Source organism: Ammospiza caudacuta, chromosome Z, assembly GCF_027887145.1.
Source record: "Ammospiza caudacuta isolate bAmmCau1 chromosome Z, bAmmCau1.pri, whole genome shotgun sequence".
NCBI classification, from domain to species: domain Eukaryota; kingdom Metazoa; phylum Chordata; class Aves; order Passeriformes; family Passerellidae; genus Ammospiza; species Ammospiza caudacuta.
This window is the reverse complement of record NC_080632.1, coordinates 85282663-85295904: the sequence shown is the minus strand read 5'-3', so window position 1 is coordinate 85295904 and position 13242 is coordinate 85282663. Positions and strand designations below refer to the sequence as shown.

At 49.1% G+C, this 13242-nt stretch overlaps 1 protein-coding gene across 1 annotated transcript in view; it reads right to left on the bottom strand.

Annotated features, from left to right (window-relative positions):
* Nucleotides 1–13242, bottom strand: part of ARK2C (arkadia (RNF111) C-terminal like ring finger ubiquitin ligase 2C) — a 50690-nt gene that overhangs the window by 816 nt on the left and 36632 nt on the right. The window contains exons 2-7 of the mRNA XM_058824201.1: nt 9690–9999; nt 7656–7781; nt 3523–3652; nt 2413–2517; nt 1813–1908; nt 591–697 (exon numbers count right to left, since the gene is read on the bottom strand). Of these exons, the coding sequence (XP_058680184.1) occupies nt 591–697; nt 1813–1908; nt 2413–2517; nt 3523–3652; nt 7656–7781; nt 9690–9999 (874 nt within the window). The remainder of the gene's footprint in view (nt 1–590; nt 698–1812; nt 1909–2412; nt 2518–3522; nt 3653–7655; nt 7782–9689; nt 10000–13242) is intronic.

Genomic DNA, 13242 nt, shown 5'->3' with positions numbered 1-13242 from the left:
TCTCACCTGCAGTCCCTTCAGCCATTATAGTTCAGCCCCTTGCAATTTCTTGTCCCCATCCTGTGTCTCAAGCAGAGACTGGACCCAGTGAGCAGCCTGGGATGTATGTTAGAGAGAACTGGAGTTCTGTTGGCTGGGGATGATTCTCTGTGACCATGTGGGCAAAGTAATCCTACTCATTCTACAATAAAGCAGCTGTGTCTTGGACACAAGCCCAGCTCTCCTGGACTTCTCACCAACACTGCTTTTTATCATACTTTGGTCATCTGTCAGGCTCAGGTGTTGATGACCCCAAGCTGCAGATGGTTGTCAGAGATCAGTCTAACCTACCCTTCTCTGACACTTTGCCACCTGGCCAGCTGGCACAGCCTGGAAGCAGATGATCCAAACCCAGGGAACACTATAAAAACCTGGCCCCGTGCTGCAGCAAGGCTCCTCCTGCCATATCAATGTCCATCTGCAAAGCATTTGGGTTCCCAGACCCCACAACAGCCCAGGTGAATTTCCCAGGACAAGAACAGAGACATTAATCCAAATAAACACAACTCAGATGGCACTGAGAATCAGAGGAGGGGATGGAAGGATCTCACCTGACGTCCTCTCCATCTTCAAGCATGGACAGACAGATTGTGCATTTCTCGTCCGTATCTGACTCCTCGCCATCGTCTTGCTCAGCTTTGCCTTCCTGTGGTCTTCTCTGCAGCAAGATTATAAAGACATTTGGTTAGACCTTGCCCTTCTAATGCTCTCTCAAGCCTGGGCAGTTGCAGGAAGATAAATAATGAGATCTCCATCTATCAGCCAGATCCTCCAGCTCGGGGAAGCCAGCCCAGCCAAAACAGCCAGCAAGATGCGTGTGGCACCAGCATGCTGCAGGCTGGCATGTCTCCTCTGAGGCTGGTGGCAGTGAGGCTGGTGGCAGTGCCCCAAGGAGCAGCCTGTCCTCTGCTGCCCTAATACAGCCCCCCACCACTTCCTTGCAGTGGGGACGGCCCCATGGTCTCCTTTGCTGGAGGCTTCTCCTTGGGGAGACCCCAAATCTCATGGTGCCACCACTGCCAGGAAGGGCAGCCACTGTGCCCCCACGCCAGCTTGGCCACTGGCCCAGTCCCATGCTGCACCACAGGGCTGTGCTTAGCCTGTCAGCTGCCCCTTTTTCTCTTCCCCCACACATCCATTGCTATTCAGATCCTTTTCCTGGGCTCACTGGAGATGTAATGAGAGACAAGTGCAGCAGGAGTTACCTCACTTCCAACCTGGGCAATGCGACATCCCTACCCTCCAGCCAGGAATGACCGACACCAGGAACGACGACCCAGACAAGCATTCTTCCCAATTTCTACTGAGCACAACCCAAAAATGTGCCCATTTCCTCATGGGTGGGGAGGTCAGCTTCAACAGAGGAGACACCCTTGGTGAAGCCAGGGGAGAAGAAGGCTCCCTGGGACACAGAGCCCTCACGGGGCAGCGCCGCTGGCATGCAGAACGGGGCGGGTTTGCATGCACCAAGCCCCCTTGGTGGTGTGCACTTTCTTACCAGGTGCAGACAGGGGGAAAATTGCACCCGCTGGGTGGTGGGAGAAGGTTGAGACCCTTTTGAAAATTTGGCCCGCAGCTTCCTAGCCTAGAAGTGAGAAACAGGCAGCTGAGCTATGCCACCGCTCCCGCCCCCGGGAGCCCCGCCAGAAATTACAGCACCCCTGCTGCAGTGGGACTGTGACCCACCAAAGTCCTTCCTGCTGCCTGCTCGTGCCCACAGCCCCTGGCTGAGTGAGAGGGGCTGGCAGCCGTGCTGTGCTCTGGGGCACTCACCTTCTTGTACTTGTGGGGGAAGGTGAATCTCTCGATGGTGTTCTGGACGGCGCCCCGGCTCACGCTGCCCAGCCTGTCCTCCAGCTGCAGCAGCTCCTGCAGCACAGGAACATCAGGAAAGTGCCATCCCCACTGCTCCCACCACACAGCCATACCTGCTGGCAACTGAGGGTCCCTCCTGTCCTCTGCTCAGTGGGAATGGCCATCAACCCCAAATCAACCATGCTGTAATGATGGATCTGATCCCTGGCACTTGGGGTAATAACTAAGAGGTAGAGGCAAAGAGCTGGATATCCAATATTTCACAAATTAGGGTGGGATTTGAGCTTCATCTGACAGCTGGGAAACAAAGCCCCATAGATCTGGAGCACTTTGTTCATAAATGAAAGGAGCCAGAACCAACCCAAGCCAGACCCAGGCACGTTGGAGTAAACCATCTTTAACCAAACTCAACTCCATCACTTCCCAGCTATTACTAAAATTGATGAAAGGCTCAACGCAACTGCCACACCACAAAAAACTGTCTTACAGCTCTATAGCAGAGCTTGCATAAATTCACAGCCCTTTAAAAATGAATAATTCCAGTCCCCAGATACGTACTTCATAGCTCTCCCGCACAGCGGATGTGTGCCTGCTTGGGTTCAGTCCCTGAAGAGCAAGCAGCTGAAGCTGAGGGTAAGGGTAATTTCTGATTTCATGAACAACCTGAAAAAAGTGAGGGAGAAAAATAAAGCCACCTGTATACTTGCCTACAGAAAACCCTTGTGTGCCCTGATGTAAATCTAATGCTTGAAAAATTCAAATTGAAAGAGTAGATTGACATTTTCACCAATTTAAGCCTATTGATAACAAAAAAATGAGGTTTTATTGAATACATTTCCTAGAAATGATATCTAAGAACGTGCAACTCCTTCAAAATAAACTGTTATAATAATTCCTATATCATCCACAGCATTGTAGTTCCAAACCCCCAACATGGATTAGATTACAATGAAATTTTATTTCATTTAAATGGGTGGATTTCTGTTCATTCAAGCTTTGATTGGGTTTTTTTTAAGGCTTGCTTTAGTACACAGGTGTCAGGGTCTGACACAGCATAAGGGAAAATTGTCCTCATGGGATTTCTGGGGGTGTTTTAAGGATTAGCAGTGCTTGGCTTGACTTAGCTCCAAATACAACACCCTGCTAAGAGAAGGGGTAGAAAATTACCCCAGTCAGCCTGTCTTCTCATCAATCCCACTTCCACCTGTGCAAGAGGTCATGAAAACCTTTACAGGTGGCATCAGAGCTGACGTAGAGAACAATGATTGATGAGGGATGGTCCTGGGGGCTGACACCAGGGAAGGCAGTCACCCACTGCCAGTCCTTCAGCACACAAAAAGTCCTGGGAGATCACAGTTTCTTCCAGTGTTAATTATATTATTAATATTAACTGCTGAGTCTCTCACATCCTGCCCATGTTTTGCAGACCAGCTTGTGAACGTGGTGCTGCAAGCAATGGACCGAATCCTTCCAGAACAGCTGAAGCTTTTCTTTTCTTTCTCTAAGCCAGTGCAGTGATGCAACATTATCCTTTCAGACACTCCCTCCCACGGCCGGAGATAAGTGGGATTTGCAGGAGACAGGTGATAGAAAGATAGCAGCCTTTATTTTGACTGCTTTCTGGCAGACAATGCATAAAACATTTCTCAGTAAGAGTGTTTCACTTACCACCTGGGTTGAGGATGTGCTTCTGGGGAAGTGGTGCACCCGAGGAGTGGCCAGGTAATGCTGATAGGGCTGGGGCACCGGCCGGACCTGGAACTGGGCGTGGGTCAGCCCCGCGTCCACGCTGAGGTCCCTGTGGGCACCAGGAGGGACACGTGGTTGTGAGTGCCTGGCTGTGCTCCAGGGGACTGCAGCACACCAGACCCCACTCTGGGAAATCTCCCTGCTGAGCTCTGGGCTGCTCCTCAGACTGGAGAGGTGGTACAGCTTGGCTTGACAGGGAGCTTCCTCTGTTTTGGGGAGTCATGGAGTGAGGGGTTGTTTCTATGCCCTCCCTGTGGGCACCAGGAGGGACATGTGGCTCTGAGTGCCTGCTTGTGCTCCAGGGGACTGCAGCAACCAGACCCCACTCAGGGAAACCTCCCTGCTGAGCCCTGGGCTGCTCCTCAGCCTGGCATGGCTTGGCTTGGAAGGGAGTTTCCTCCGGTTTGGGGAGTCACCCACCAGGCCACCATGAAGGAGTAAGGGGTTTTTTCTGTGCCAGGTAGCATTTGAGCGATTTGGGGTCAAGAGTCGTGCAGATGCACCCTGCTAATTTCAGAGCAAGAGCATTTTGGTGGCTCAAAAGGATACCCAGGCTCAGCAACTCAACCTGTCAGACCAGGATCTTCCAGTGCTGCAAACTATTACAGTTTGCCTTGAATGTTTTGCAGGAATGCAGTTAATTACTCAAGGGACTCAAAAATTGTGGCTTTAGAAGCTTCTGGTAGCTTTTAGAAGCTGAATGGGCACTGTCTGTGAGGTTTTTGGTGTGCCTGTGCTCTCCTTAGAGTCCAGCCCAGATCATGGCAGGACTTGGGGAGTCAAAGGACACTGTGCCTTTCCTGAATCCAGCCTCAGGGTAGGGAGGCTTTGAGGTGTGAGGGTGGGCAGGCTCTGGCCCAGGGTGCCCAGAGCAGCTGTGGCTGTCCCTGGATCCCTGACAGTGCCCCAGGCCAGGCTGGATGGGGCTGGGAGCAGCCTGGGATAGTGGAAGATGTCCCTGCCCATGGCAGGGGGTGGAACAAGATGATCTTTGCAGTATTGTCCAACCCAAACCATTCTGGAATTCTATGATTCTATGAACTCCAGAACCATGATTTTTGCAAAAAAAAATTTTAAGGTTTTAAGAAATGGAAATGAAAAGCCCCTGGATGAGGCAGCTGGAGGAGAGGATGAAACAAAACTAGAGGGCAAACACCAATGGAGCAAGACATCCCTGGTGGCCCTGCTTGCCTGAACACAGCCTGGCCCAGGCGAGCAGAGATGCAGCTCAGCTTGGTGAATCTGAGTACTGTCATCCTCCACAAAGCTAACCCAACTGAATCCCTGGACTTGTCATAGACAAATGCCATCAAACATCACAGCTCTGCTCAACCCAACACACAAACTACAACCCCACCACTACCACACCATGCAGCATTTCCATCTCTAATCCAATTAGCTGATCCCCATTCTCTCCAGCCTGAGAGTCTCTTGGCAAACGAGTGCTTTGAACATCATTCACTTTATCATCATTTCAAAATCCGTTGCGCTAATAACAACTGTCTTCATATTTCCCAAAGAAAAGCTAATTAAAGGGTGGCTTCCCATTTCAGGCCTCCAACTTCTCCTCCCCTTCACAGTGGACAGCAGCAGTGGGTACCACACCTCCTTGGGAGCAGCCCAGATGTGTCCTCCAGCAGCTGTGAAACTGCTTGCACCAACCAGAGGATGGGGAACTGAAGGGACAGTAGATGCAGAAACCCTTCATCCAGAACAGCCTGTGCACCAGGCAGCAGCAGCAATGCTCTAGAACTCCCTAGTACCCAGACCAAGCTGAATGCAATGAAATCAAGGACTGAGAACATCTCTCAAAGGTGAATGGTCATTATTAAACTGCACAGGTAACTGCAGTAACAGGACTGCTGAACTCTTTGTGCATCTAGAGACTTAAAATCAGATCTTGAGGTTTCTGAGGTGATGCTTTGGGTCTACAGATGTGTCCAAAGAAGAACATGGCACGTAACAGTGTTTTCCCAGGGTTTGGAGCTGAAGAAGCAGAGCACACTTGCTGAAGGGGAATGGAACTAACCATCACTTTCTAGCCCATGGTACAGAAACAAGTGTACAGCATCCTGGTGCTCAGGTGCAAGGTCCAAGAGCTGTGATGCTTGTGGTAAATGGGTTGCCAACAAACAGCCAAGGAGTGAAGGACAAAACACCAGATAAAACAGGTAGGATGGTCATCACTGCATATGTGTGCAGCTTTAAGGAACCAAATGGGAGTTAGTTTATTCTTCACCAGAAGATTTTATTTGGAGTTGGTCTGTCTGATACAGCCTCAGATCTTTTCTCCATCCCCGCTTGCACCTCCTGTGGCAGCACCCACCACCAGCAGCCTCTGAGAAAACACTGCTGCTGCTGCTCATCCAGGGGTAACACATTAGAGGGGAGCTTTTGTATTTGTCTCTGGACAAAACTCTTTGTGTGCCCCAAGGGAAAGTGAGTCACCCAAACATATGCTCCCCGTGTATGGCTCCTGTCACCCCCACTCCCTGGGTTTCATAAGGCTATGGAGCAACAGAGGGGAGGAAAGGAGGGAAGGGGGAAGGCACGTAGTGATGCTTTATCAGATACTTCTAATGATCATAATTAAGCACTCTGAGCTGAAAGAGAGGCAGAAAGAATTGCTCTATCCAGATGGTACATGAACTGCTTTGCAAACCAATCCGAAAAATGTCATCCCGACCACATTCAGCCCACAGGAGTGCCAATAATGGGAACACCTGAGAAGAAAATTGCAGAAGGATGTGGTCATATTTTAGATTGTGTATTATGCACTGAAGGGGGGAAAAAAGCAACAACCCTAGGTTAAAAGGACTTTTCATTTGCAGAGTGGAGTGCTCAGATGTTAGGAAATGCCATCATTAAGACTTCCTGTGCCATTTTATTCCAGTCCTCTTGTGAAAACACATTGCGATTGACTTTAATTACAAGTTCACATGCTATTTTTTCCATTCAGTGCACAGAATGGACTTTGCTCAGCTTACAAGCAGCTACTCAGAAGAATGTTTTTATTTTCTTATTCTTTTGACCAGGTTACCATACTTTATTAACTGTTCAAGGGCTCTCAACCTGCTCTGAAAATGAAATGAACTTGCAAAGCTTTTCCAGGGTATTAAACACTGCAATTGGAGAATGATGAACAAATCTCCATTCATACCACCCTGCATGGCAGGGTAGTAAGGTGCTCCCTAATTTGGACCACAGAAACTATTATGGCCACTGGGTTTTGAGTGCCTGAAGGACAGCAAAGGGTCTAGTTCAGGCAGACAGTGGTGTACAGGAAAGAAACAGCCTCTGTGCCCTACAGCACAAAGAGCAACTTGGGAGAATTAATGCTTGGCTTCACTATTAATCTATAGGTGAAAAGTTACAAGCAACAACAATGGAGTGTGCCTAAAGGGGGGCAATGGAGCTGGGGAAGGGAATGGAGCACAAATCTAATGAAGAGCAACTCAGGGAGCTGGAATGGGGCTCAGCCTGGAGAAAAGGAAGCTCAGGGGGGACCTTGTGGCTCTGCACAACTCCCTGACAAGAGGGGACAGCTGGCAGGGAACAGGATCTGCTCCCAGGGTAAAAGGGACAGGAGGAGAGGGAATTGCCTCAAGTTCTGCCAGTGGAAGTTTAGATTGCCTGTTAGGGAAAATCTCTTCATCCAAGGAGCTGTCCAGCCCTGGCACTGCTGCCCAGGGCAATGCTGGAGTCCCCACTCCTGGAGGGATTTAAAATCCATATTGATGTGGCACTTGAGGACATGGGTCAGTGGTGGACTTGGCTGTGCTGAGGAATGGTTGGTCTTCACAGTCTTAGAAAGCTTTTCCAACCTAAATGATCCAATTATTTGTTTATACAGGAGGCTTTCGCTTTCACACTCTCACAGACCTGTCAGAGATGAGTTTTCCCATTGCACTCTCCCCACACCATAACCACTGAGCTGGCTCCTTAGCTATCGCCAACACCACGATCCCTGGTAGCATTCCCCAAAACCCGCAGCCTTCCCAGGACTTTTTAAACACCTCATTGGGTGCAGCAGTGAAATGGGGATCACTCACCAGTCCGTGCCCTCTGCCAGATACCTGGGCTGGGGGCCTATGGGTTGTGGAGTCTGCAGTTGGTGGCTGAAGTCGAAGCTGGGGTGTAGGCGGTGAGGCTGGACAGATATGCGCTCTTGGGCCCGCCTGCGGGAGGAGAGCAGCAACAGGCAGGGTCAGGCACACCTGGGCACTGCAGTTCCTGCCAGGCACCCACGGGCAGCCCCCAAAGGCTGGGCTTGTGGACAGGTGTCCAAAGCCAAGCACTCCAGGCAGGTGTAAGTGGAAGGGGAACCCAGGGCTGTTGTTCCATCACGGCCATCACAGAGCAATCCACTCTCAGGCCCTGTGGCACCCACATATGCTCAGTTTGCAGGAGATGCTATTTGCTGGCAATGTGCAGAGAAGGAAGGGAAGCCAAAAAACTTCTCAGCAGCTCTGTGCAGTTTGCACTATTTCCTTTTCTGCTGCAGTCAGCCCCAAACACACAAAGTAAAACGTGCCCCTGCTCCAGCTGTGATCCATCATCATAAAGAAGCTGCAGGTTGTCTCGTCTCCTGTGCAGTCCATAAACTCCTGGGGAACCTCATTCATAACCAGATTACTCACGAGTGACTGAAAGCAGAATTTACCCTCACTGGCCTTTGCCAACATTTCTTTGGATGATGGACAGGCCAGGCTGGGTTCCAGGTCCTTCTCCCTCTGCTCTGCTGCCATTGCAGGCAGGGAAAAGAAAGTGCTAGAAAATACAGCAAGGTTTTTCTAGGGATTTGAGTCTCATGATTATTGCTTGTTTGAACTACTCAGGGGAAGAGCGTGTGCTGCTGGATCAGTGTCCACATTTGGCAAGAGACAGGGAGGATGCACAAGCAGGATTTGCATTACAGACAGGCTCCTACCCTTTGCTTGCTGACCAGTAGAACCATCAGAAAGAAAGTCTTCAGGAAAAAAACTAGGGCAAATGGAGCAGGGGAGACTGCCAGGTAAATAACTTTTCATGCAGCCTCAGTTCAGAGCTTCACTCTCAAAGGCATAACTCATATTCCCATTACTGGGACCTCCTCCCCACGCCTGTAAGGGTTCTGACATCCTGCTCCACTGCAGCTTTCAGACACAAGCACTGGGACTGGGCAAGAGGTTCCTGCCTTCTTCTACACTACAGCCCACTTGCAAATACAACACTGACAGCATTTACCAAAGCAGGTTCTGCATGGAATTGTGTTCTGTGCTTTTATTTGAATTCAGCTTATGACTAAGAGATAAACACTTGTATCATCAATTTCTCAGCCTGGAACATACTTGCTACCCAATTATTAGCTAATCATTAAATCCACCTAAAATCCAGTTTATGCATAACAAAACGATGATGAGAAGAACACACAATTTTCAGACAGAAAGGACATGAAAAGAAAGGGTTTTCTATCCATAGCATTCTTTCCAAATGAAGCATCATTGCAAAGTCTCATCCTCTGATTCTTGATCCATGGGTACAACCCACAAATAGCTTCCATATGTTTCCAAAAAAAATCACTCCTCTCTCGAGAAACACAATCAAGACAAGGCCAGGCATCCATTTCCATCTCTGCTGAGTTACAGCAATTCTCTCTGTGTTTGTCAGCTCAGTGTGGATTTAGGATGCTCTCTGTGACAGAGTGTGCTGCAGGTCAGCGGCATCATTCCCTCACAGAGACAGAAACCCTGAGCAGCCCTGAGCAGCACGACCTCCATGTGTATGACCTGATGAGGCAGGTGGGCATGCACGGGTTTGAAACAGCAGCTGTGAGGATGCAGCTCACGCACGCAGAGACTGGAAAGGCCCCCAGCAACACCACCGTGATTCTCCCAGGAGTGACAATAATGGGACACACCAGACGGGCGCAGCGGGATCCCCACAGGAAGGGCGCACCTTCAGGTGCAGCCTGCCCTTCAGGTGGATGCATTTTCAGCGCACACAGGTGAGCTGGAGACGAAAACCCAACCCCACCAGCGCGGCTGTGGCTCCGCAGGCAACGCGCGGTCAGCGCGGCCTCTCCACATCCTTGGGGATGCCCTTACCTGGGATGGGGCATGAGCCGGCGGTGCTGCGCCTCGAGGAGCTGCTGCTGGAGGAGGTATTGCTGGTGAAGCGCCTGAGGTAGGAAGGAGGGCCCGGCCACGTCCTGGAAGGGCAGGGCGGGCACGGGCGGCAGGGGCTGGTGCAGGGCGCCGCTGTGCTGGTGCGCGGGGGCCATGTGGGGAGCCAGCCCCGGCTGCGGCTGCACCGCGTGAGGCAGGGCGAAATCGGCCGAGAGCTGAGGCTGGGGACCCAGGTGGAAGTGACGGCAGGAGGTAGCATGGGGATGCTGAGACCTTTGAAAGGGAGCACCTGGAAGAGAAGAGCGTGGCGGTCACTGATGTATTTTCTGAAAAATCTCTCCGCCGGGATGTTTCCTCCTGAGAAGCTTCAGCTTTTTTTCTCCTAAGAAGCTTCAGCTTCTCCGTGTTTTGCTCCTTTGGAATGTGATTTGGAGAATTGCTTACCCAACATGTGAATAGTTTTTAATTAATGGCCAATCGCAGCTGTGTCGGGCTCTCTGAGTCTGTCACGGGTTTTTATTATCATTCTTGGCTAACCTTCTGATGTCTCCTTTCTCTTTCTTCAGAACAGTTTTAGTATATAATTTTCATATAAAATAATATAATATCATATCATATCATATCATATCGTATCGTATCGTATCGTATCGTATCGTATCATATATATCATATCATATCTCATATCTCATATATCGTATATCATATATCATATACTATAATATCAAAAATAATAAATCAACCTTCTGAGTACTTGGGAGTCAATTCTCATTTCCCACCTTGTCCTGAGACCCACAACAACACCACAACAATAAATAACCGTACACAGAGGTCATAGGGGCAAGCAGTGATCAGGGCAGAGCACCACCCAGGAAAAGAGTTGGACAAACAGCTGTCACTCTCCGCTTGCAAAAGGTTTGTAAAAAAAACACAAGTAAAAGGGAACAAGTTAAAGCTGATTACAAGAAAAAGTGCTAGTTTTGACTAATGGTGTTTCTTATCCAAGAAAATGCTGGAGCCAAAACGTAGGTTTGGGTTCAAAGTCCTGTTTTGGCTCCAAGTTGAAGTGTATGCTGATGAAAACTGCTTTGAGCTTGTTTTGGCTTTCCTGTCTAAAACAGAAAAGGAAAAAAAAGTCTTAATAGAGCCTTTGGAGATAGAAAAGGGAGTGACAGTTTTAAACAAAAAGAGAGGAGACTTAGCCTAGATACGAGGAAGACATTTTTTGTGCTGGGGGTGGTGAGGCCCTGGCACAGATTTCCCAAAAAAGACATGGATGCATCCTCTTTGGAAGTGTTTGAGGCCAGGTTGGATGAGTTTTGGAGCAACTTTGTCTAGGTGAGAGACGTCCCTGCCCATGGCTGTGGGGTTGGACTAGATGACTTTTAAAGGTCCTTTCCAATACAAACCATTCTATGATATAGACTCAAACACTCTAGAAAGGGAAATAAACAACAAAACCCGTTTTCTAAAATATTTGGGTTCTATATATTATCTCACACAAGTTTTGAGTGTTTTCCCTGAATTGCAGACTTTTCCTGCAAGTCATTTCCTTGCCTCTCTAAAACTGTCTCATAGGCAAGGAAATAATCTCTGCTCTAAAAATCTTCCTCACACTGACTTCAGGACGTGAGTGAGACAACTTCCCCCTCTGAGAGCAGGGATGGAGGCCCTGTGTGTTTGCTGAGATCCTGCAACAACCCGTCCTCATGGGCTGCAAGCAGGGAGAGAGCAGCTGCTGGAAACACAACATGGAATGCTATGGGACCAGCCATGAAGCTGATGGGAATGAGGGAGAAATGAGGTGTGAGAGATATCCATAGTGGAGGCGTTTTGCAAAACATCTGGCACTGGCTTGCACCTTGCTCAAGATCCCCGCTTGGACAGGCCCTAGGCCCAGTCTGGTCTGTTAATTCCTACATTCCTGGAGCATTTACAGGCACTATGCAAAACTTTTGGCTCTTTAACGGGGGAAAGAGTCAATTCAGAAATGAGGGATGGGACTCGAGTGAGGTTATTAGAGATGCCTCTTTGCTAAGGATAGCCTCAGAATGGGACACCTGCCTTTTTACAGTATTTTGAGCACCCCATCTTCTTCTTTCTGTTTTAATCTTTGTGAATGGTACAAAACATCCCAGAACAACAGCACCAAGAGAAAGTATTTCATCCCAAAGCACAGGCATGTACATCATGCCTTCTTCACCCAAATGCCTCACATCTCCCTGGCAGGCAGGGCCAGTCCATCACAGCAGCTCAGGGAGTCCTGAGCAAGCCAGATGCCAGCAGGAGAAACAACAGGAGAGGGCCTGTCAGAAATGGATAGGTTTGCAAAACTGTGCATAATTACACACAGCACCTCTTAAATGCAAACTAATCCTCCACAGTGCCCCTCCGAGAGAGAGCAGGTTACACAATATGTGCCACCCACAGCAGTGCTTCTTGAGGTGATAATTTCCCCTGCTGTCAGATAACGGCATGATTCGGCCACGATATTAATTAAAGCCAGAGGTGGTGGGATCAGACCTGCTGCTCCTCAATGACAGAGCTGCAAACCCAGGCCAAAGAGCCACTCACATACCCTGTTTCCCTGCAAGCTGTATTTGTTGCTGGTGGCCTGGCCCAAATTCACCACAAAGAGGTAAAGGCTACATAATAATGGGGATCCTGCACTTCCCTGGCCCATTCCTGGAGGGAATTGTGAGGAGAAGCCTCTTGGCTGCTGTGAGGAACTCATGGTGAATTGCTCAGCCTCTGATGGCCATGTGCTCTCCCAGGCTGCAGCAGGTCACAGGTGAGCCATTGTGCAGGCCTGGAGACAAGGTATGAGAGCAGGTGAAAATGTCACACCCTCTGCACACACCAACACTCCAACCTGTGCCACCACGCTGAGGTTCAGCTGAATTCCAGACAAAAATGCCTTAGGGCCATACCAGACAGTGAAACCCAGCGAGACTCCCCCACATTTCCTGGGACACATTCTCTAGCATGTAAGTGAAGCAGAGAAAGCCTGTCTCTCATCTCCTGTGACTCTCTTGTCTCTCGATGCCTGGTGTAGCCTCAGCCCTTGATTCCCAGCTTTTACTGAGTTGTGGGAACCCTTAATTCAGTTAAATCTCTGGAGGGCCTTTGATGCCAGAGCCATGGTGAACTAGAGAGCACCAGGTGGGCAGATCAGCTGGTCACGGTTTTGATTTGGATTTTGCTTCTCATACAAAGAGAGTCCTTGAGAGGAACTCAGTCATGCACTTTCCCAAGGTCCAGAACACACAAACTTTATCTGTGGTATGTGTGCAGGAAGATACACAGAACTAACCTATCTGAAAGCAAAAGCCTAACTCATTTTGTTCTGGTACAGAGTCAATTAGCCTTATCTGTAGGAACTAATTAATTAAATAAAGCATTTTTCAGTATTTTTTGCTAGTGCCTACTGGTGCAGTGATGCATTTCTCTTCATTGGAATAACACCGTCAAGATGTGACCGAGACCATATGATTAAATAAAACCCATCAATTTGTCTTAACATAACACATTACCC